This window comes from Haliotis rufescens, unplaced genomic scaffold (genome assembly GCF_023055435.1).
Source record: "Haliotis rufescens isolate VD_foot unplaced genomic scaffold, xgHalRufe1.0.p SCAF_1, whole genome shotgun sequence".
NCBI lineage: Eukaryota > Metazoa > Mollusca > Gastropoda > Lepetellida > Haliotidae > Haliotis > Haliotis rufescens.
In genome coordinates, this window is record NW_025963779.1 from 57,433,133 (window position 1) to 57,458,837 (window position 25,705).

The following is a 25,705-nucleotide window of genomic DNA, read 5'->3' on the forward strand; positions in this document are numbered from 1 at the left end:
ATAATAAGTTAAGGATTACTTCAGATACTAAAATGAGTTGTTTCTTTCGTTTATTTAACGTCTGCTTCACAGAAAGTGAATTTTATTTAAAAAAGGTAAGTAAAAACTAAATGAATAAAATATAATGTTGTTTGTATAAAAGCACTGAAAGATGGCGTCAGTTTGGAATGAAGACTATTGCACACCATGGAATTAACTTCTCGCGCGTAACATATCACGTGACTGCTCGCTATGTCACGTGGTAGGTCATTGGTGCTATATGACACGTTCTCCTCAGCGGCAGAGTATACCCTGATTGGTATGCTTCAACAATCATCACATTCCTGTGTTTGCCCAGCTGCCTGCTCAAGTTGCCATTCATCGTAGATTAAGAAACTGGTCAAGTTTCTGGAGAGGGCCGGATTAACAACTGAATAAGTAAGTAATCATTTTACTTCTCCCATGTAGATGTTATGTTGCGTAGAAGATATTGATTAATGAAAGCTGAAAACAATGTCTTGTTTGACGATATGATGTAGATTAGATGGCAATGCGTTACATGTAAACAGCTTTTCTTTGCGATTTTTCAAACAGATTTAGAAGTTGCTTTCATACCATACGAAACTACTGTCTAAGTTGTCGAAAGTGAATGTGAGTCGAGAGTATGTTAATTTCTGAAATGTCTCAGTACAACTCCGGCTATACCACTCCCAGATAAAATATTTAATTAGTTTAGTGTCCTTGATACCATTTCACGACTGCGAGGTAGGTTTTTCATAACGAGAATACGACATTGGGTATGTCCGTAGTTGACGAGAACGTCTTTTGAACTATGATATATTAAAAATATCATAGTCGTACATAGACGGCACAATTTCACCAATAGCGAGAACCAATAAAGACTTATGCGTAAAATGTTATGATAAGATACACGTGAGGGTAATCGGAATTCAAAAGATGAATATGTTGACAATCTTCAGATAACCGTCACTTTAGAAAGTGTGAAATTCAAATATCATTTTTCCATAATGAAAGCTATCACTCTAGAAAGAGATAAAACTGCCAACCATTAATTGCCGACCTGAGCATTATGCCAAATCTTTTCTTCTTGATACAGGGAAATTATAAAACTGTAACTAGTTCGCAACCAGTTATTGTAGATCTTAACTTTACTGTAATTTCCATGCACTAAAACAGAATTGGATCCGTTGTGTTCATCAAGCATTCAGATATAAATCTTATACATGACCAGTTACATAACTAAACCCGAGTCTGAGGCGAGCATGCACTAGAGAAATATTGAACTGTAGAATGGGGTATTGATTATATTTCGAAAACTTACCGTTTTAATGTCTGTTAATTCGTTTAGGGTTCTGTTAGATAATAGAGTGACGCCTCTTGACTCGTTTTTAGTTATCTTACTACAAATAAATGTGAACGGTTCATATATGAATACAGTGTCAATATACTTCTTGTTCCAATAAGAGTGATGTTGGAAACACTATATACGACTCACTATGACAAATCCAATGACTATTTATCTATAAGTATTCTGGCAACTTCAACAATAGATCGTGTTATTTTGGAAACAAAACTACTTTGTTTTTAATTGAGAGAATATATAATTATGTGAACATAGTGAGAATTGCGTATGAACTCTTTGCTTTCAACGATGATAATATGAAAGGGGTGGGATTTTGTACAAGAACGCCACGAAACAAACGACAGTTGAAAGCAACAAACGCAGCATTAAAAACCTTTCATACTAGATTTATATGTGAAATTAAGCATTATTTCGCGGTCCATAACCAATTTAATTGCATTTCACACCGAAATATTAATTATTCATTATTTGTTAAGTCCACTTAGATTTGATGGTATAAATGTTCGAAGTATTTTACCGACTGATGTTATATTGATACTTTCGTACGAGACAACTTACACTCCTTTGATACCTCTGATTCAGTTTGACTGACCACATCAGAATCCAGAACAGGCTAACATCATGGTAGAACCAATATGATTAACCTAAAAGTGTATGGATTCACGTTTTTATTGTTATCGTATAAGGACGTGACGAAGCTATGGCTTGAGCATTACATCAATTTTTATTTAATGAATTATTGCTTTTTGAAAGGCTGTATAAGTTTATCATTATATAACTGGCACAGAAACTCGATCTCTGTAAACACTATCACCATGAATACGTATTTGGTCGCAAGTGTTTATTGTATGGAATGACATTAAGATGTGGCATGTGACTTTACTGCATTTAAACCAAACCTTTCGTCCAGTTCTTCGTCAGTAAATTGTACCTGCATATTCTGCTATAGAAATAGTAAACCATAGAAATGGTGCTTACTAGTTTTTAACATGTATATTTAAGACAGTGGCATCCTTACACTGCAAACACGAAAACGTCGTTTTTTTCCGTATATGGTCATTGGACGGAAAAACGACGTTATTTGGACGTTTTCAAACCATCGTTTTTCCGTCCAAATAACGTCGTTATTTGACATCGGAATTTACTGGGAGAGAACGATAGCGTTAAGCTCCTCCCTTTCTTGATTGACATTGTCAATCAAGCAACAGCGTCTACCGGTATTTCTACTTCTCAGATTTCATTGGTCAGTCTCCGCGTGTTAGATTACAGGCCCGCGTTTGACGCTGCACTCGAAGCGCTTAGCGGAAGTACTGAAATCAATCGTTCTGCGCATGCGGATTACTTAATGCCTTGACCAAATTTTCCGTTCTGTGCATGCGCGACTTCGCGTATTGTTTCCTAGATTTAATGTCACCACTATTTGACAATGGTTCATAAACTCAGTCACGTGAAGGTTCGGAATCGTAACGAGTAACTCCATTTAAATTAAAGAGGAGCCCCAGTGATATGGGAGATTCCAAGATGAAACTATTCTATTCTATCTAGGCTGCCGCCCAAACCGATCTAAACGGGACCCGATAGCTTATTGTATGCTATATAGTCATATGGAAGTGGACAAGAACTATACATTTTATTCCGGCCGATTGTTCTTGCATTTACTTATAAGTCAGGAAAATGGACTTAAAAGGGGAGTTGTTGAATGTAATTATTTTAATTATTAAATGTTGCCTATACACTAATCTGGACGAACTTCTCATTGTTCTGTTTATGTCATCCTATATACTATTAGTATGTTACCGTTCTAAAGTCAACCTCTCACATAACATTATATTGTTCACAGTATCAAAGTTTAATCAACAATATCAAGAGCAGCGATTTAAACCACTGAAACACCCAAACACAAGGCTGTTATCAAGCGCTAGTGCAGACGTGATGCATCAGAAAAACTGTATCGTAATGTCTTCAGAAATTCAATTATACTACGAGATAGTACGGCTAACGCTGACTCACCGTCGGAACAAAGACAATATCGCTAATACAGATACATATATAACGTATTTGAATGTTAATACTAAAGAAAAACAATCATTATTTTTGCAGTGACGATATAACACGTTTATTGTTAACTTTCATCAGTTTTGCTCTTCATTTTAATAACTTTGTTTTCACATATATATGTAGCAATACCCGACAAGCATGTCATACATAATTATGGGGCAGTTTTCAATCTTGTACTGACTTACTCTGGTGTTAATGAGCGCAGTTTATTGGCTTGTGTGTAAAACCCCGTTTTTCTGGTAATCCTATTATTACTTAGTTTATTTCTATCTAATGACACCCTGTTCTCTGGATCATGGCTCCGTGACTATCCATAACAATTAAGATGAACATTCAGTTCAAGTAAATGAATGAGTTTGTTTTGACGCTACAGTCAGTCAAAAAACCAATGCTGTGAGGTTTGATAACACTTCTACCAGGTCGAACATCGTGGATCCTCATTTTCGGCCTAAAGAGAATCATAGTTCATATGCTAATCCATCTGCGAATACCCCCCCACTCAAGATGACCTTACTTGTTGCTAAATCTATCATCTATCCCCCCAATATCACCCCCCACGCCCCCGCCCCCACCCCCCACACGCACGCACGCACGCACGCACGCACGCACGCACGCACACACACACACACACACACACACACACAAACAACTGACCTAAATAACCTGGATAGGAAATACTGCTGATAGCCTCTGGTCAACTCAGCCGCGCCACCGCAGAATGTTCGTCCAACTCTGCAGGGGGCATTCTCAGTGGCTTCAAACGCGCTGAAATGTTTTCGCCTTGCATCCAAGATGGTGGACAAGTGAAATCGTATGAAATTTGGCTATTTTAGGTCCTATCTCTTTTTTGATTACACAATAAAGTCAATTCATAGTTACACGGTTGTGAAGAAGCTTACAACTTTATAAGACTTATTCATCTCATTCCAAAAAAGCTACTCGCGCTCACATAAAGTTGTAGTTATTATGTCACTGTTTTATTTCTTTAAAAATATATTACATGTTCAACAATATCAATTAAGATGAACATTCAATTTCCGATATAAGTAAATGGAAAGTGTGTTTTACGCCACAATCAGTCAAAGACCAACGTTGTCCGGTCTGATGACACAAAATCTACCAGGTAGCACATTGAGTACAACCTATCCCCATTGAAGTCTCCACTGTGGGTATTCCTGAGGACGAAAAGGCCCCATGTACCTAGGAATTTCATCAATACATTCATGCGCAGCATTCTCTGCCTAAAGAAGATCATATTGTTAACATGCTAATCCAACTCGAACTACCATCCCGCTCAAGATAAATGTTTTATGTAACATCCAACAGGCCCACATTTACGCACGCACGCACGCACGCACACACACACACATATTTGGATTTACCAATCCCTGAATTGAGAAGACGTGCGTTACGAAGCTCCTCCAAGTCATCATCAATATCCGTATATGTCTGTGATATCATTACCCTTCCAAAGCCGAATATACATTTATTGTGTTTTCTTGACAACAAATGTTATAATTGGGATAACACTTTCTGAGTAAAGTACAGATTCTCGTACTTTCTTGGGTTGAGTCCCGTCCGGGATTTGAACCCACACTGTGAGTGAGGCACCCAATCGCCAGAACACAAAGTTGGCGATCTAACCCAGCCACCGAACCAAAAATGTTAGTCCAGATGACGTATACTTTGTGTACTCCTCTGACAAGAGAAAAATGGCACGGCTTCTATGACCGAAAGCTTTGAACCAAAATGCCTTTAAGAAAGTGATCAACAGTAACACACATTATATTTGGATACCACTTTCTCAGTAAACTACATATTTTTAGGGTGGAGATAATAGACGTTGATGGTTGATTATCAATGGACTAATTAAAGCCAAAACTTAACTTATGAATGATTGGTAATGGGAAATGGACAATGGGCAAACGGGAGGCGGGGTAATCAGCGCCATGCCAGTTATCTGTTGGCTTCCCTTGTTGCGTTCCCTTCTTTGCTATCGTTTTACTTTTGTTGTTCTTACAGGTACAAATATATGTTCTCTGCCTCATAGCATTTAATAATATGCACCTGATGAAGGAGAATGTATATATTCCGAAACGCAGTGTTCCTCCGTTGACATCCATAAATATATTTCCTTGTGTGTATCAGTTCTTAATGCCCTTAAAAGACTCAATCTAGCTTTGTTTTTAAATGTGGTGATATGTGCGTACAATATAATATGGTCATGCCTATATACATTTGGGTCTTTATCTACATAAGCATTTAGACATACAATTTAGAGCTAAGGACATTGCAAATTCTGCAGTCATGAAGTACACGTCATAGCAAGCTGTGATCTTTATTCATACTTTAGATATTCGTAATGGAGATCTGTAACTGAAGTTTACCGTAATCTTCCGCAACTCTCACCTCCTGACCAGTTGAACGTCTTAGTGCATTCAGATGCCATTGTAAAATTCCAGGCTGCCCCTCTTTCTGTGATGTTTTGACGGATGAAATCTATTGCGTTATAATCTCTGTTTGCTGATATATAATATGTACATGTTGTAAAATATTTACGATATTTTAAACGTGTAATTCGATGCATATGCAATGCAATGTGAACATAAGTGCAGATGCACGAAGGCGGTTATAGTCATAGTTATACTGCGATGGATGTAGGGGAATGGTAGAGGGGTGTATGTATGTATGAAAGCACGAATACCGATACATGAGGGCGGATATAGTTATAGTTCGATGGATGTTGGGGAATGGTGGGAGGATGGATTATGTATGAAAGCATGTGCATGGATCCATGTTGGCTGACGTAGACATAATGGTGGGGAAAGAAGAATGTGATGTGGGTGGGGGTGTGTGCGAGTGTGCGTGCGTGCATGCGTGCATGCGTTGTGATACGAGGGTTGGCGAACATGTTGTCAGATGATTGTGTGAGTAAGTTAAGTGATTGAGGATGTGGCAGGTATGAGTATTGATACATGCAGACTTGGGGTTGTGGGACTGGGTGTGCCTGTACTGAGGTATTTCGTTTCACTCACTTATAGTGTTTTCTTTCACTCAAATACTGTTTTACGCATTTTAATGACTGAAACTGTAGTGACTCAAAGGTCATACTGGCCGGGCATTCAACATATCTACCCCAACTACATACGTAGCCATTTTTATGGTGTACAATTCTTCTTCTACCTCACACACACACACACACACACACACACACACACACACACACACACACACACACACACACACACACACATACACACATACACACACACACACACACACAAAATACTAAAAGTATATTTAACAAAACGGATATTCCGTCACTTTAGAAATAGTTATCAATAAACATTTATCTGTTCATTGACCTCTTTATGCTGTAGGCATATAGGTACTTCCCACATGAACGGATGATGTGTATGTTTATTAATGTAACAGGTTTAGATGTATTGTCTATCTTATGTACAAACTACTAATTTGTTACTATCTTTTTCAGGAATCATGGCCTCCTTTATGAAGAGAAAACGCTGTGAAGACTGTGGAAACTCTTTTTCCTCTTCTTCTAATTACAAGCGACACAAAGGCACTTGTCCGAGTACAGAACCTGAACCTGCATCTCAAGACAGCTCTGACGATGATGAAGAGGTATACTTTGATGAAGATGAGATTGACGATCTGCTTCAGAGTTTTCAACCGAGAAAACCTCAGCAAGCTGAATCCTCTCAACCTGCCTCACCGGAAGTGAAACCATTTTTTAAGGCACTCATCTTATGGACATGTTTCTTCCTCTGCATTTGGCAGTCTGTATTTTATATTTCCTCAAATGCCATCGCATTCCTTCTGAAATACCTTCATGCCCTTCTCGCCGTTGCCGCTCAGCATTACAAGTTCCTTGCTGTTGTAGTACCGATGTTCCCAAGTACTATTTTCCTGCTCAAGAAATTACTCAGAATTGACGACAATAACTTTTTCCACTATGTTGTATGCCCAGCATGCTGTAGCATATATAGATATTCTGACTGTATTTCTGTTTTCGAAGGAGAAGAAGTCAGTATGACTTGTTCAAACGTCTCCCAACCTAATCACCCAATGAGACATTATCGCCAGCCTTGTGGTGCACAACTGTTACAAAGTATGACCCTTTCCTCTGGCAAGAAGAAGCTTGTACCACATAAGAACTATTATTTTAAATCTCTGAAAGATTCACTTTTTAACTTTTTGTCAAGACCAGGTTTTGAGGAGAAATGTGAACAATGGCGTGACAGGGTCGTTAGTGATGGTACTTTGCATGACGTGTATGATGGTCGTATCTGGAAGAGCTTCAGTGGGACATATTTGAAGAAGAAGAGAAACTATGGCCTTATGCTTAATTTAGACTGGTTTCAGCCATTCAAACACGTCAAATACTCTGTAGGTGTAATGTATTTAGTCATCCTCAATCTACCTCGAGAAGAACGTTACAAACGTGAGAATGTTATCATTGTTGGTATTATACCGCACATGAAGAAAGAACCCCCTACAAACAGTTTTGTACAACCTTTAGTTGATGAGCTTCTTGAAGCATGGACAGTAGGTTTTTCATTCAACTCTAAGATATTTCGCTTGGCCTTAATGTGCATTGGATGTGATATCCCTGCTTGCCGAAAGTTATGTGGCTTTCTGGGACATGCAGCCGTCAAAGGGTGTTCTCGGTGCAAGAAGTCTTTTCCTGGTGAATTCGGCAAAAGAGACTACAGTGGTTTTGACAGAACTCAGTGGATACCTCGCACCCATGAAAAGCATATACGAGAAATTAGACACATCACAAGTGCCAGAACCAAGACAGATAGAGAAGCACTTGCGAGTTCGTATGGAACAAGATACTCCGTCTTGTCTGAGCTGCCATACCTTGATCTGATCAAAATGTCTGTTGTGGACCCTATGCACAATTTGTTTCTGGGGACATCAAAACATATGTTGCATGTATGGAGAGACACTGGTGTACTAACTGACAAGAACTTAGACACTATCCAAGCAAAGGTGGATGCAGTTAACTGTCCAAGTGACATTGGTCGCATCCCACATAAGATTTCCTCCGGTTTTGCAGGGTTTAGTGCAGACCAGTTTAAAAACTGGACGTTACTGTTTTCTGTGTATGCACTGAAGGATGTTATTTCTGATGATCATTTAGAATGTTGGCGAAATTTTGTATTGGCCTGTAGATATTTGTGTTGCCGAGTATTAACTGAAAATGACATAAAAATGGCAGATTTATTACTGATCAGCTTCTGTGAGAATTTTGAGCGATTATATGGCCGTGACAGAGTTACCCCTAACATGCACTTGCATGGTCATCTGATTGAGTGTGTTCAGGACTTTGGACCCATTTACTCGTTTTGGCTGTTCAGTTTTGAACGGTTTAATGGTATGCTGGGCGACTACACAACTAACAAGAAAAGCGTAGAACTGCAGCTGATGAGACGTTTCGTAAGCCATTCTCATCTCCTTGGATTGGTCTTAGATGACGAGTTTCACTTTGGAGACACCCTTGAGCCGATCATCGCCACTGTTACAGCTAACATTAAAGTGGGTACTCTTGGCAAGATTAATTCAAGTGAATGCTTGCAGCTCCGACAGATGTCATCCCGACTTCATCACATTGAAAACCTTCAGTGGACTGACATTGACAGGTTCATTTTTTCAAAATATAAAGTCCGTGGCCTCACTGAAAATGATGAACACTCCCTTCAAGAAATGTACAGAGCCCTCTATGGCGAAACAGTCGAGACTTTGCCGGCCGTTAGGGAAATAAAAACTCTATACCTTGGATCAGAAGTCTTTGGATCTGCCAAGTCTCAAAGTGTGAGATCTTCTTACATCACTGCCTACTGGACAGACGGGGACGGGAAAATTGGTTGGGGGGTTTCTCCGAGACCTGGAAAGGTATTGAGATACCTTCAGCACTCAGCAAGAGTTGACGGCATAGAGAAGAGACACATCCTTGCAGAAGTTCAATGGTATCGGGAACTTGAAGATAAACTAAAAAACCATTGTGGCCGACCAGTGGAAGCCTGGCACTCTTCCATGTATGTTGACTCTGGTCCATCTTCGTTTATGCCCATTCAACGAATTAAGGGTAAATTCGTCAAAATTGAGGGACAAATAGGTACCAGGACAGTTACATTTGTGTCACCAAGGGACAGATTTGTGTGTGTGTAATTTATTGGTTTATTGTTGTTGTAAAGTTTTGCTTTAAATAGAAATTTTAATTGTACATTCTATATTTTAGTTCTTGTATGTGTATTATTGTAGATATAATTGTATACATGTATGATCATTACCCAGTGATGTGCCCAAGTGTTATTTATTGTACATATACCTTGAACTATGACATGATATCCTGAATATAAATTCACGTTCATCCTGTGTTTTGTATTTTTGTTATTTCTGCATGGCTTGGTGAAATGTAAGATTTGGAATGAACACCTCGACAGCAGTTTAGTTATAATGCTATCAATTTATGGATTAGTTCTGAGAAACAGAGAGGGAAACAGCCATATATAACAGGGTACCAATCCGGTGTTCAATCGCATCGCCATGTCTGATAAAGGTATATTCGATTTGTAAAATAGCACTAGTAAAACCACGATGCCTCTCTTGATAAATTGTGATAAATTTCAAATCATTTATGGTGCTAAGTTCATATTACAAAATATTTGAACAAAGCGCAACAACAAACTGAGAACCAGAAGAAGCACCAGTAGAAACATAATTCTTAATTTATTGAGGCTTACATCTTTTATGTGAGCTTGTTAAACAACCAAGAGAAATTCACTGTACTACGCTATATACAAATTAAATAAAAAATCTACCCTCAGTGACCTTTATTTTGCATCTTTGAAATAAAATCATGATGTGTTGCGATATCTAAATATTGCCAAAATATATGATGGCCATAAGTATGATACACTTATGTAACGTATTACAGATGAAATGTTTTCATCGACAAATGAGCTTGGTGACATAAAATCAAATATGTAGACATATAAGTCCACCATGTTCCGTTATACAAGCCTACGAACTGAAAGAAGCGGCAATAAAACCATGATGTGTTGCCAACACATCCTAACATTTGAAAAGTATCTAATGGGGTATTTTATGAAAGCATTCGTTTGAAGCTTTAAGCCAAAGATGCACTTGAAAGAGTGCATTACCGACGTAATAATAATCTCAAGTGCACACAAGTTGAAGAAGCGGCAGTAAATTCTTGATGTGTTGCACCGTCAAATACATTTATAAACAGTATTATGTATTCAACTAAAGCGTTGGGATAGAATATTGCAGCAAATCCACTTTGGAAACGATCTGAACAGCTTAACCAGCAGACAGAAGAAGCAGACATAAAATCACCTATGTATTCAAACATTTCCAAACAAATCCAAACAAATCCAAACATTTCCAAACATTTCCAAACATTTCCAAGCTTGGAAATATGACCTTTCCAAATTTTGGAATGGTCATATTTCCAATTGGAATGACGGTATTTCCAAGTTTTGGAAATGTTGGAATGGATGATATTTTGTCCAGTGATTGGTGGTTTTATCATGTGGTTAGGGCGTTGCAGCACGTTTTAAGGAGTTGTGACTTTTCACGGAGGTGACCTTTTGGGTGTCGATTCAAAGCCAGGATTTAACCTGATAATGCAAAGCAGAACCTTTTTGCAATCTAGCTTTTCCATTTCATTTCTAATATTTCATATAAACATTGAAACCCCGTCAGACCGGAGCCCGGTTTCTTGTTGGGAACGTCTAGAAATATTGTTCACTAACAATAAAAGTGTCATGCTTGTATCGAAATGTGATATTGTGTGGGTTATTCTCACAACCCAGTGAATGAGTGAGTGAGTGAGTGAGTGAGTGGCGGTCTTTTCCACGCCCAATGACTTATATTGTTCACTAAGAATAAATGCGTTTAAACAAAACTGCCATAAATACTTGATGCTAATGTCACCAGAAAGCCACCCCCCCCTTGCGATTGCCCACGACGTAGCGGTATAATCGACTCCGAGTTGAATTGTTGAAACACATGCAATCGATTCTACAAACGTTCTTAACAAAACTATGTTACCCGTGAAGTTAACGGTTGTTGCTTTCTGATAAAGCCATCGTGATAATTACCTTAACACCCCAAACTGTTAACGCATGTGTAGATGGGGAGATGTACGATAAGGGGGCCATGCGTGTGATCTGAGTAAACCTCCCCGCTGAGGGGGATACAGGTAGAGCGAGGAACGCTCAGACTTGATAGCTCCTCTCTGACTGGCGTTATCAGGAGACAGGTGTTGAGAGGGTATTGTGTGATCATCTCTACTGCGGGGAAACTCACATCTACCTTGGTGAGCTGCTACGTATGGCAGTGGTATAGATTAACGGAGATGTTAGGCGACGCGTTTTCTTCATGCTGTCTTCATGTTGTCAGATGGTTCATTTGATAAAATTATGAGTGGTTAGTTGCGTTTGACGCCTCTTGGAACAACATTTCAGTTAAGTCATACTTCCCTTTTACTCTTTTCAACAGCGTTATTGTTGTTTGTAGTAGAAATCACTGAAGCGGGGCACGTCTTGAGCGATTTGAATGATGTTTTACACATAAGCTATATGAAGGCGTGTCAGCTTATGTTGGATAAGTGAGTTCAAAGGGAGTCAGATTGGAAGTGAGGTGGGTTGAATGTTATTTTTGCACTTATATAGCGCGTGTGTATGCGTTCGTCCTGCTTGTTCTGAAATACAACATTGTGTGGGTTATTCTTCTCTCTCAGTAAACTGTTGATTTCAATAAACCTTCATTTTGTGTTGAATGTCATTTTGTATTGACATTTTTCATCGTCATCCTTTTAAAACGACAATGAATAATATATGAGGGTACATCGATTACTTCGTAGCCTCGCATAGAAAATCGTTCAGAATCAAAACTGTTCACACAATAATTTTCAAAACAATCTTCTTTGACTGCAATACAGTGGGCCAGCGATGCTGCATCTTCGTTATAGACGTCGTCATCATACTTCGACGGCGGCAGTCACCTTGTCGTTACAAACTCTAACAAACTTTATTTGATTTAAGTTCATGGTAGGGAGGGGGCACGGGTGGCCCAGTCGTCTAAGGAGTCGCGATTCGCTGTGCAGAGTTGCGTCCCTTGGGCACGCCAGAAACCTATGATCGTGGGTTCGAATCCCGGTTCGCCCCGATTATGTTTCTAGGTTTGTCAGCACCATAACCGTGCTCGTGGGTTTCACCGAAACGGTAAACGTCTGAGACCTGCATCACCTCGGGCTTTCCTCCCATATTAAGCTGACACGTGTTCATATGACTGGAATACTGTTAAAAGCGGCGTTAAACCCAACTCACTCACTCATGGGAGAGATGAAAGTCGGAGGGTGCTAGATCGGGAGAGAAAGGGCCGTGGGGAAGTAATTCAAAGCCACAATCCGCCGTTGCAGCCACTGCCACTTTGTTTGAACAGAGCTTTTTCGATGTTTTATCCCCAGATACATTCTTTCGACTAGCATTCTGTGGCGTAGCATTGATAGTCCTCACCTCCTTGCAGATAGCCAATTAAGATTATTCTACATTACAAATGAATGTCGGATTCTCACTGGCTGAGACCCATTCGATTATTGTCAATGTACCCCGCTAATACGTAAGGTACTTTTTTTTATCGAGAATAGATATTTTTCAGCTACAGCTACAAAACCAGATACATTTTTTAACGTAAAACTATGAGCCTTAATTTACAATTTATTTTTTAGATAAAATCCCAGTTCCATAATGGTCGGTCCCTTAAATACCAACCACAGTTTTGAATCTCGAATTAATTATGAATTATAACACGAAATTTCCGGATATTTACGATATTTTCCGATCAAATAGATCTAGGGGGAATAACTCTAAGTTTGTTTTCTGTCGTCTGCTATAAATGCCTAACTGTGGTTGTCTTACCAATTCGGACCAAAGCATGCATGCATAAGACATACACGCAGTATAATTAGGTGAGCGGTAAGATAAATTCGCTAGAAGGGGGATGGAACATAAACTAACATAGATGCGACATAAACCCATGTCACCCGAGGGATCGGTGGACAACGTATGTTATCTCCTTACTGGCCCAGAATACCGAAGCCATGACTTTGCGAACTGATGTCACCCGCTTGTACTTCCTTGGTGGGGACAGGGGAACATGTTTTCACTGTTTGATCTGAAGTTTTAACTCTTGATTACAGTGATGGATCCAAGACTCATTCTCATAAACATATATCAGGATTCTGCTGACATCTGGACAACACGTCTCTGAATATATTCAGTCGGATCAGCTACTGATCAGGGGCCCGTTCCACAAAGCGATCTTAGCACTATTACTATCGTAAGTCAGTGTTAAAGAATGAGAGTTACGATTGTCCCAGCGCTAAGATCGCTTTGTGTAACCGGTCCCTAATTTGTCACACCTTCCTGGCCAGGCGTTGAAACTGGAATTTTTTAAATCAGTTAATTCCCTTGCCTCGGGAAGATGCTGTTGTCATCTTCATCCCGGGTACCCATCTCACGGACAGCTTGCTCGAGTGGAGTGTCAGTCAAGATGGGCTGTACGTTTTAGGACGACCAAACCTAGGGCCATCTTATGTGCTATTCTGATTCGGGTAAATTCAACAGCCCCTATCTCAACAGTTGAATATGAAGGGCAGTCAGACCAAGACTGCTTGCCACATCTTCGTGTATTTCCTTTGGCGAATATCCCTTTTTGTGGACGTACTTAATTCCAGGTCGTGTCACATGTTTCTCAATTCTGTCAGTTCTTCACCCATGTCAAATTCACGGTACTGACGGTAAAACAGAGACAGTTATTGATCAGTAGCTTGGTGTTATCTCTTCCAACACATGGTATTCTTCATACAGGTGTTGAAACATCACATTGAAACCTGGCTGTCCCTCGTGAGTGGTCTGAAGGGTCTGGCTAGGAGCATACATTATCCATTCACTCGGAACAGATAATCAGTAATTCCTTGTTGCTTGTTTTGTCTCTAATTAGTTCTTGCACCCGTAACCCGTAAAACCCTTTACAATGCCAAAACAGTAATTGTCCAGTTTATTGTATATTATCGATAGGGTTTCCTGCACTGACACGCGGGACGAGCATCTGTCACTGCAGGGTAAGTAACGGCGTCCGGGTCAAAATCGTTACACCCAGATTATCCCATTGCTCATGGTATCGACCACTGGTGTGCGTGGGCCAGATTCGACCATTAATATGCCACTGTGACATAGCGGACAAAGATTGATTAATTCCAATACTGGTTCGTACCTCACAGGGGATTCAGAGCTTGCAAAGAAGCGTTTAGCTCGTCACGTCGATCGGAGGTCGCGTAAGGTGAACTTTCTAACCGAGGCTTCTAAATTCTCGGTGCGAACGAGCGAAGCATTCAGACAGGCGTATTTGAGATCTGTGTCTCGAAAACGATGCACATCGACCTGTTCCGAATGTGAACGACAGTGGCCGCGCCCTTACAAAGTTGTGGATATTTAATACACCCTGTCGTGTCTTAGCGCCATGGGGTATCTACACCATTGAATGAATAGAATTTAGTTTTGTTACAATTAATACTTCCGAACCGAGGTGGTAAAGGAATGAAGCGGAATCGCTTCAGGAAGCTGACTTCTGATTGGCTCAAGAACCCACGCATCCCTCCTTTTGGGTTCACCTTCTATTGAGGTATCCTCAGATCTTCACGTATCTTGACGAGGAAAAGATCTGATTTTAATGAGATTGTGTTTCGTCTTAAATACATTTGGGAACAACTGGTCTCATAAGAACTGAGGAAAACAACTTTTGAGCTAAACAGCTTCTGATTTACTATAAACCCCTTACCTTTATCGACGGCTCGATTAGACGGCTCGTTATAATGTACTTGATGTAGATCTATGACGTCATTTGATTCAGTTTGGTTGTTGATTTCATGCTCGTGTGCTACGTTATTGATAAGACAGCTGGAGCTGGTGGTGAATGGGCCCAGGGTGTTTATGATAGAAGGAGATATAAACTCAAGCAAACAATTAAAATACACTCGATAATCGAGGATTAATACAAAACATACAAATGTCGTTTCCAACAATTTGATTGGCTAACGAGAAAAAATATATTTGTTCAAATGAAAACCGTTTGCTCTTAGGTGTTTCGATTCACCGATAATACCAAAAATAATAACAGACCCTTCTTAACAAATAGCGACATGTTTATTGGAGTGACGACCCTGTCACCTAGCTCGACCCAGGCGCAAATCATGTGCCTTAATACTAGGTGAAGGGCCTTTGAAAGCAGTCAACTCGATGGCCATACATCGGGACTTGGCTCAGTCTGATTGTGTCAGTATTGACAGGGTGCAATGTGGTAACCGTTCAACTGAGGTAAACCCAGACTAGCTAATAGTGGCGGATGATTGACGTGGAGCTGATACATCGATGGAAGCTGTCCATTACGCTTCCAAGTCACACCAATTTTCTCCTCCAATTGATCTTGTCGGAACGATTATTTATACAGACTTCCTATCAAAGACACCGTGATTAGGTTAGCCCTTACCCTTTGTATTGCTATTGGCTGAAGCAGCGCTCGGAGCATCAGTGGGTGAGTGAGTTGGGTTTAGCGTCGCTTCATATGTATTTTAGATATACGTCAACCTAGTGTGGGAAAAAAGCCCATGGTCACGCAGGTTGGAAACGTTTACCACTTTGGTGAAACCTGTGACCATTGGTATGGTACTGCCAAACGAAGGAATATGATAAGATCCGGGCACGCCCAAGGGAGGCAATTCTACACATTGTGGTATAGACATTGACTTGGCCCCAGTTTTTAACTTTGGATATAGGTAAGTGAAATAAAACACAAAAAAGCGAAAAAGTGGCATTATCTGGATCAACAAACGAATGGTATGGAGAAGTGTCCACAATTCTGCGAAATTCTGGTAATCCGGACTACCGTTCCCACTGTAATCATCTGGTTAACAATTTTCTGGATTAACGACCCTTGGATACGGAGTATGTCTTGTGGATACATGATGACGTTTATAACAGTATTCGTCCGTGAAGCGCGATGCCGGTATAACGGGATACGGATTAAAGAGGTTTTTCCTAATACAGGTAGACTTACCTTAAAGGTATTCGACCAGAAAAGCTAGTTTCCAGACTAACGAGGCCCAGATTAGCGGGGTTTCACTGTATATATACTTAACAACAAAAGTTCCTGTGACATTGAATAAGATTTAATGCAAAGTTATGTTTTTTACCAAATCTGAAACAAATTCGGTTTGCAACAGATAAAAGACTCCTGTAAGTGTTCAAATGGTTTAATTTGCCATACTGACTGCAGAAAATGCGTGATTTCATAAAAAAAAATGAACATGCCAAAATGTCAATTTACAAATCAATAGCGTGTGTGTCCACCTCTGGTTGCGATACAAGCAACACATCTTCGTTTCATGGAATGGACCAGATGTCGCACAAAGTCCTGTGGGATATCTGTCCATATCTGCTGGAGCATGTTTCGAAGTTCCTGGAGTGTCTGTGGAACACGTGGTTGACGTCGAAGGCGCCGATCCATCTCATCCCACATGTGCTCGATTGGTGAGAGATCAAGGGAGCGGGCCGGCCAGGGGATGACATTCACGTTGTTTTGTTGAAGAGAATCCTGAACAAGTCGAGCAATATGAGGCCGGGCGTTGTCATGTTGAAAGGTAATGCCTGGGCCATGACGACGCAAAAACGGTAGAACAACAGGGCCGATGATCTCGTCGCGGCAGCGCTGTCCATTGAGATTTCCCTCTACCACTATCAAACGGGTCCTCTGTCTTGCTGTAATCCCACATCATACCATAACGCTGGCGCCCCCGAACCGATCTTCTTCCATGACACAATGATTGACGTAACGTTCACCTCGACGTCGGTACACTCGAATCCGTCCATCGCTGTGATGAGGTGAAAACGAGACTCGTCAGTGAATAGAACTTGTCCCCACTGCATGGCCGTCCAGCGTTGACGCTGTCTGCACCACTGTAGACGTGCTTGACGGTGGTTTCCTGTCAAAATGGGACGTCTGGCGGGTCATCTGGCGACAATCCCTGCACATCTGAGGCGGCGACGTACGGTTTGTGAAGATATTCGTCGAAGGCCAGGGATGCTTCTTGCAGTCACTGTTGCTGGCTGGAATCGATTTCGTAGGTGTGTTGTTCAAATCCAGTTGTCTTGTCGATTATTGGTTACGCGTGGCCTGCCACTCCGAGGATGGTCTCTGACTTCATTCGTCTGTTGCCAACGTTGCCATAAACACCAAATGGTGTTTCTGTGGACGTTAAATTGTCTTGCATCATCACGTTGACTCGATCCTGCTTCAAGCATACCAATAAACGCTCATTTTCGGACAGGCGTGGCATTTCGTAATGTTGAATAATTGCGTAATTTTGTTGGTTGTTGTCAGCACGATGCTAAAAAATGCATATGGAATCCCGTTAACGCACATGTTTTTATACCCATTCTTGGTTAGTGAAATGCATGGGGCTTGCATAAAAGTCAACTTTTGCATGGAATGCATGCTTTTCTGTAGCAGTTGCGTTTTTGTGACTTGATTCCATACATATACTACAATATTGAAAACCAAACTTTACTTGTTTGAAAAATACACTAAGATATTTGTGTCACGGGAACCTTTGTTGTTGAGTGTATGTTTCAATTGAATCCTAAAACATTTAACTGCATTCTTCTTTCTTCCCAGGATGATGGTCCATCAAATCGACAGCAGTAAGTTCTTAAGCACAATCAAGATTTATTCCTTTTTTGGCAGGTGGTGTCTACCCAGGGGTCAGACATAGTTTCCTACAGCAGACGTTCCTGGGTTTCAGAGGGATCCGTGGTTGTTGCCGTTCCCATGAATTCCTCATCCCGATCTCTACAAGCCTATCACACTTCACAGTGGGGAACATTCAGGCCCCCCCCCCCCCCCCCCCCCCCCCTCCCCCCCTGCCTCCGCCTCCCCACCCGGCTAAGATGACAGGTAGCCATTATTGTAGCTAATCACATGATCACACGTGGAGCAGGTTTGTAGTATAGAAGTAAAAGACGTAGCTAAATCAACGCCGAGGGGATAATCGTCCCCCCAATTCCCCCCAACCGTACTACCCACGTTGCCTGACCATCCACTCCAGGGATCACCTGTCTGCTGTTTTGGAAGCTATTTTTAGGAGGATGACCTAGATTCCTCATATCTGAGCCAAGCTTTAAATCACAGATAGGATGTTGCGGTTCCGGTACATGTTTTGGCACAACTTCAGGAAAAAACTCCGCACTTGACGGGTTCCATGCTCATTGAGTAGTTCCAGAATGCAGCATTCTGGCTTATCCGTGGTGCGTGTTAACTCTCTCATGAAAACCAAGACGTACCTTGCAGGTGTGAATTGGTGCATTGTTGTAGTCGTGTTAAATCCGCATGGACCAAGTAGGTGAGGTAAGGTGAAATGGGGTTTAACGTCGCGTCCAAGATTATTGCACTTATATAGCGACGTGCATGCATGTGTGTGTGTGTGTGTGTGTGTGTGTGTGTGTGTGGCTGCTTGTAATAGTCCGGACTGATACCGATTTATAGTGCTAGCTCACTGAGATACCCCACTCAGACACAGTATACTGACTCCGAGCCGACCAGTCCTTGTTTTAGCCCCTTAATGCCGAGCGCCAGACAGGGTAACAACAAGTACCATCTTTTAACGTCTTTTGGTATGACGCGGCCGGGGATCGAAACCCGGACCTTCCGCTCTCTGGGCGGACGCTCTACCACAAGACCACGGAGGCGGTCTCCATGGACCAAGTAATACAAATATGTGTATATCATTGCACATCAATTCAATTCAATTCAATTCTTTATTGTATGAAAGGCCACAGGCCCATATACAACGGAGTTACATAACATATTTTATAAAATACAAAGTCAAGGTAACAATTCACTTCGTAACAAAAAAGCATTATGTATGTACAAAGCCAGTTGATGTTGTGTTATAAGATCCTTGCAAGACAGAAATGAAGACAATCTTTTAGCATTAAAATGAGATAGAGACCACTGCGGTAAGTACTTGTTTCTTAGATTTTCGTATATAGGGCAAATAAACATGAAATGGTATTCATCTTCGACAACAATGTCACAAAATGGGCATAATCGTAATCATGCAATATTACATCTATTGTTTTCGGTGAATTATGACTAGGGATTTAATGACATTTAAAGCCCGCACCTGAGTTTGTTATAGTCTCATATAAATACTTGAAGGGAAATTTATTTATCCAGTCTAAAACGGATTTTTGAACTTTACTTTTCACTTACTTTAAAATGGTGAATGTCTTTGTACACTTTTTCGTACACGAAAAAAGGTCTCCCCAATCGGTGTAGGTCGATGTTCATGATGTCAATCATTGGATTGTCGGGTCCAGACTCGATAATTTACGCCGTCATATACCTGGACTATTGCTGAGTGCGGCGTTAAAGAACAAACAAACAAACAAGCAACAATGCACGAGGTGCATGCATTGATCGAGAGTTGAATTATGCTCGGGATTAATTCTTGGAAAGAAAACTGCGGGGAAGTCACGTGAGATCTCGGGCTTTGCTCACTTTCATATACTTACCCCAGATTTCTTTCCTCGGGTTTACCGTAATCGATGAGTAGTGTTATATAGTTTATCAATAAATCCTAACTATAATACATCAAAACCCCGTTAATCCGGACATGACCTTTTAATGTGAAATCGTCCGGATAAAGGGGTACTAGGCTTAGACAAATTAACAGTTCCAGCATCATTGACTCAAATCCCACAGCGCCTGCTTGCTGAATATGTATAATTTAGCAGGTAATGATTAATGAAATGTCACAGCAATAATGTTTCAGTTACAGTAATTAAGGTTTCAAACTTCTAGAACTAGGCAGACGCAGGATTCAGACCACCACAAACCTGAGGTTTGACGTCGCTTTCAAGATTATTGCCCTTATATAGCAACGTGCATGTACGTGTGTGTGTGGTGGTGGGGTGGTGGTGGTGGGGATGTGTGTGTGTGTGTGCGTGCGTGCGTGTGTGTGTGCGTGCGTGTAGCTGCTTGTACTAGTCCGACTAAGTGCTAGCTTGATACCATGCCCCAGTTTAACATGGATACCCGCCTCGGACACAGTATTCTGACTTGTAGCAAGTTCTTGTTTTATCCCCTCTTAATGCCGAGTCCAGGCAGGGTAACAACTAAGTGCCATCTTTTAGCGAATAATTGTTACAGAGACATTTCTTTTTCATGTGTTTGTGTCTGTCCAGATAGCTGGTTTCCAGATTCAGGAGATCCTAATAGGTGTCACTGTCTACATGATTCCAGTGCAACACACGTTGTGTAATGTCTGTCTATATACAAAGGGTTCGTTGAGTCTGACATTTAGTAAATGGTAAATGTATAATCAATGTTAAGTAAATAAGTGTACTTATCATTGTTTTTGTAGTTAATTACAGTTACTGACTGACATAACATAATTCGAGCAAATGAGAAGTTTTAGTTAATCGTTTAACTATGGAATCCTAGTAGGGACATTGTCGCCCTTACAAAACGGTATCATAATTAACAAAAGCACGACAATGTAACATTTCGTCCATTTGTCGCATTGAAGCAATTGGTAAAAATAAACACTATTCAATGCGCGACAATGCGACAAAGCGCGACAATGCGAAAAAAGGTCGTAATGTTGCACTGTCGCGCTTTGGTTAATGAAGTTTTTTGCTTGTTTTGTAATGGCGACAATGCCCCTTCTACGATTTCATAGTCAGCATTCTTTCCCGCAGCAATGTCAGGGGGAACTGTACTGTGTCGAAACGTTGTCAGGGTCAGTGTGTAGTGCTCGAGGGTGCGCCGGGTACAATGGAACACTAGAACAGCAGGCCGCCCTCATATAGCTGGAATAATGTTGCGTGCCGCGTTAAACATCAAACAAAACAAAAAAACTAAGGATAGGGTGATTAATTTTGTTACATGGTCATGGTCACGCGGCTCGTGGGTAGTTGCTCATTCTGTCAATCACTTGTTGACCAGACCCAGATTACTGTCCACCGTGTTCTTGCCATAGTGATTGCGGTGTAAAACAGCATTCATTCACTCACGTGATTTCAATGTATGCTGCAGTTGCATTTTAATTCTAATTCAAGGTAGTTACATAAATATGTATTTATGTTTTGAACATACGCAGCTATTCTCCGTTTTGCACGGAAAGCTGGAATATGCGACATTTCCTGTGAACATATCAAAATTAATATTATTGTTATTCTAATCAGATAATATTGACTCCCGGCACGTCACAATAAATGGCGGACAAACAAACTGTTATCCTGTAACATAAACAGCCGGCGGAAAAAAAGTATACACGTGAAAATTGGATTTGATATTAAAAAAAATGCAAACGCTATCTAAATAAGCGTTACTAGGCTGAAAACAGTCCCCTTAACACTGCAAACTTCAGGTCCAAAACACAACTATGATACCCGTATCGAATACATCACCATCGAATAAACATTTCTTGTTTGTTACATTGTTAGCTAACATCAAACATGGGTGTATAATTTTTTTTGCCCGGCAGGTAACAGTTGATAACTGATAACTTATTAAACACAAGCAACATCATCCATGTGCACTGATACTTTTGGGAGGTCAAACTGGACTCGGCCCGAGCGCAAGGAACTCTATAATTAAATGGTCAAGCCTTATTGACCCAATTGGGCAGACGGGCCTAGCTAATTCCACAGGCTCCTCACGATAAAGAATAACGCCCGCATCAATATTCGTGGCTTGACCGACGCTTCCTGCGGCGCCTTGAGAAGATGGAAATCAAACAATTTGTTCTCCTCGTCGTCAGTGGTCACTGAGGCCAACTGAATGAGTGACCCCCGGGTCGTTCAGGATAACGCGCGCGTGGTGAGATGGACATATGATTAATGTATGTTTACATTGATGATTCCGGTGAACTAAGCCTTTTCTAATACAGTGAAACCTTGTTACTTCGCATTTCATTAACTCGATATATCGTATTAACGATGTAACTCTACGATTCCGACGCATCTACATTCATGCACTCTGTTTGTCTCGAACTACGGTTAACTCGATATATAGTTTAAAAAGATGTAATTATGGTTCCAGAAGAGTTATGTTGATGCTATAGTCTAGTATTAGTATTTTTCTCTCGAGCCATGGTTAAACCAATTTATTGTTTACAAAGATGTTACTATGGTTGCGACGGAGTCTTGTTGATTCAATGGTCTAATATCAGTACTTTGTTTGTCTCGAACGACGGTTAATTCGTAATAAATCGTGAAAGGCGATGTAACTCTATGTTTCCGTCTCAGTCTTCACTGACGATACGGTCTAATATCAGCACACTGCATATCTCGAACTACGAGTCCTGGTCATAATGATCTTGTCAGTCTTAATCAATACAATTGTCTAATATGACCACTCTGCTTGTATCGAACCACGGACGACTGAAATATCGTTGAAGGCTTCGAATTAACGAGGTTTCACCACCGTTCTACTTTTTTTAGGGGATAAGGAAGGCCAAGTCGTCTGAGGCGCCGTGATTCGCTCTGCAGAATTGCGTCCCTTGGGCACGCCAGAAAACTATGATCGTGGGTTCGAGTCCCGGTTCGCTCCGATTATGTTTCTAGGTTTGTCAGCACCATACCCGTGCTCGTGGGTTTTACAGAAGCGGTAAACGTCTGGTCCTGCATCACTTCGGGCTTTCCTCCCACATAAAGCTGACACGCTGCGATATAGCTGTAATACTGTTAAAAAGCGGCGTTGAACCCAACTCACTCACTCTACTTTTTTCACGGATCAATAATGATCTTTCGTTTGTCATTGTACGACGCGATCATAATTTAAACAGATTAACGAGTTATTACCATTGTCTCTGATATCATTACTCTACAACAATGCTCTACATATATTATCCACAGGATAAAGGAAAATATGGATGAAAACCAAAGATGATTGAAATGTACACGTAATGGACACGCCCTCCAGCGGTTTTGCTGAGCATATATGTTATGTCAAGGATCAAGCCGATTGTTTTGACAACTTGCAGAATAACATTTCGGTTGGGCGTAGTATTTTCTGATTTCGACCATTTGTAATGGCGGCTGATCAGCCAGGTAATGAAAAAAGGCTGTGTAAATATCGAGTCCGACATTGAGGTATTAGGTGGTGTGTTGCACCCCGAGCTGTTTGATCAGTGTATAGTCAGTCACAAAGTGGATATAATCCTATTTATTGGATATATGTCAGCTCGTAACGAATCTGGGGCCGAAAATGTGAAAGTCGGTCTTAGCGGTTTATTCATAATAATACAGAAATAAATCTTCCAGCATAAGGATGAGATGAAGTTCCTTATCCTTTGTAAGAAGTCCACAATGAGTGAGTGAGGTTTTACGCCTTCAGCACCCAGTTGGGAATCGAAGTCTGGTTTCGACGTGACGAGATGACACTTTAACCACCTGATAACACAAGTGCACTAGGCAATGGTTCTGTGTGTGTGTGTGTGTGTGTGTGTGTGTGTGTGTGTGTGTGTGTACACTAGTCCGGACTAAGGCTGAATTTATTGTGCTAGCCCATTGAGGAGATACCATGACAGGAGGAGATACCATTTTAACAGGATACCCTACTCAGACACAATATATTGACTCCTCGCCGACCAGTAGCCCCTTACTGTCGGGCAAAACAAAGGGTAACAAAAAGTACAAACTTTCAACGTCTGTCTCGGAGGGGGCACGGATGGCCCAGTCGTCTAAGGCGTTGCGATTCGCTGTGCAGAGTTGCGTCCCTTGGGCACGCCAGAAACCTATGATTGTGGGTTCGAATTCCGGTTCCCCCAATTATGTTTCTAGGTTTGTTAGCACCATACCCCTGCTCGTGGGTTTCACCGTAGTGGTAAACGTGTGCGACCTGCATCACTTCGGGTTTCCTCCCACATTCAGCTGACAAGCCGTCATATAATTGGAATAATGTTAAAAGCGGCGTTAAACCTAATTCATACACTCACTTACTCTGTCTCGGATGCGGCTCGAACCAACGGCTTTAGCTTTCCGAACAGACGCTCCACCACAAGACCACACGGGCACCATACCCATTCACACTATTTGCACATGTATTAAATCCTGTCAACGCTGTCATGGACTATAGCCATGTTACATGTTTAGATTAATATACAACAAAACATTTCAGCAGCCAGACAAACAGAGAGCGGTTTTAACGAAATGAACCAATCTTTCTGCGGCATCCCATTCGCCCCGGTGTTGTCCCCCTTTAAATGCTGCATGTCCCTTTTTACAGCTTCGTTGATAATAAAACATCTGCCACAATAAAATATTCGCAGATAGGCAATATTTGTTGAAGTCAAACACACATGACAATCCGGCGCGACACAATCCGGTTCTTATCTGAGCAAAGTAATAGTGTGCGTGTAGACTTCAGGTTAATCTCGACGCCATCTTGAAAATGAAATTCACGCATTTTGTCATGTCTCTAACCATGATAGACAAACACCAGCTTGTGTTTTAATTTAAGGACACAGACATTTTCCCTGCTCAATGTATTAGAGATTAACTGTTTTCTTGTATATCATTAGAAATCACTTCAATATTACAAACACACTACTCGGGAATTTAATTCCACGCTTTCCCGCGCTTTGTTTATTTATGTTTACGAAACTTGCACTCTTGGACCCTATACATAAACACCAGCCTTCGAAAATAAATAAATACATCGCAAACGAAACCCTAGATTTATTTCAATATTTAAACTTCTTAATAACGGTACTATTTCCCTGCTTCAGTTGCAGCATCAATATGCCACGTGGTTATACTCAGAGGGAACGTTTACTGTGAAAACAACTGATATTCAAAACCTCGTTCAAACTATCAGCGTGTAATTCGAAGTAATGCAGAGACTCAAAACAAACAACTTCTCTTCCAGTTTCACATATTATTTAAGTTTTGTAAATTGCTTTGCAATGCACATTTGAAATTCTTAATAAAAAATATTTTATTCATCGAGTTTCGAAAATATATTATTCTGGCAAAACTGCACATAAGGCTTTTGATTTGATAATGAGAGTGTAAGTGCCCTTTTATTTTATGATGTAAACACATTGAGTGTATGTGGTTTGGAGTAATTATGGTGTCAACAGTTCCGTGGAAAAGATATTCAAAT

The 25,705-nt window shown here is 40.8% G+C and overlaps 1 protein-coding gene across 1 annotated transcript; it reads left to right on the forward strand.

Moving 5' to 3' along the window:
• Positions 1-286: 286 nt before the first annotated feature.
• LOC125381542 lies at positions 287-9,825 on the forward strand. Its single transcript, XM_048398428.1, has 2 exons — positions 287-417; positions 6,915-9,825. Exon 2 carries the CDS (start codon positions 6,920-6,922, stop codon positions 9,614-9,616), a length of 2,697 nt encoding a protein of 898 aa, XP_048254385.1. The 5' UTR covers positions 287-417; positions 6,915-6,919; the 3' UTR covers positions 9,617-9,825.
• The last annotated feature ends 15,880 nt before the right edge of the window (positions 9,826-25,705 follow it).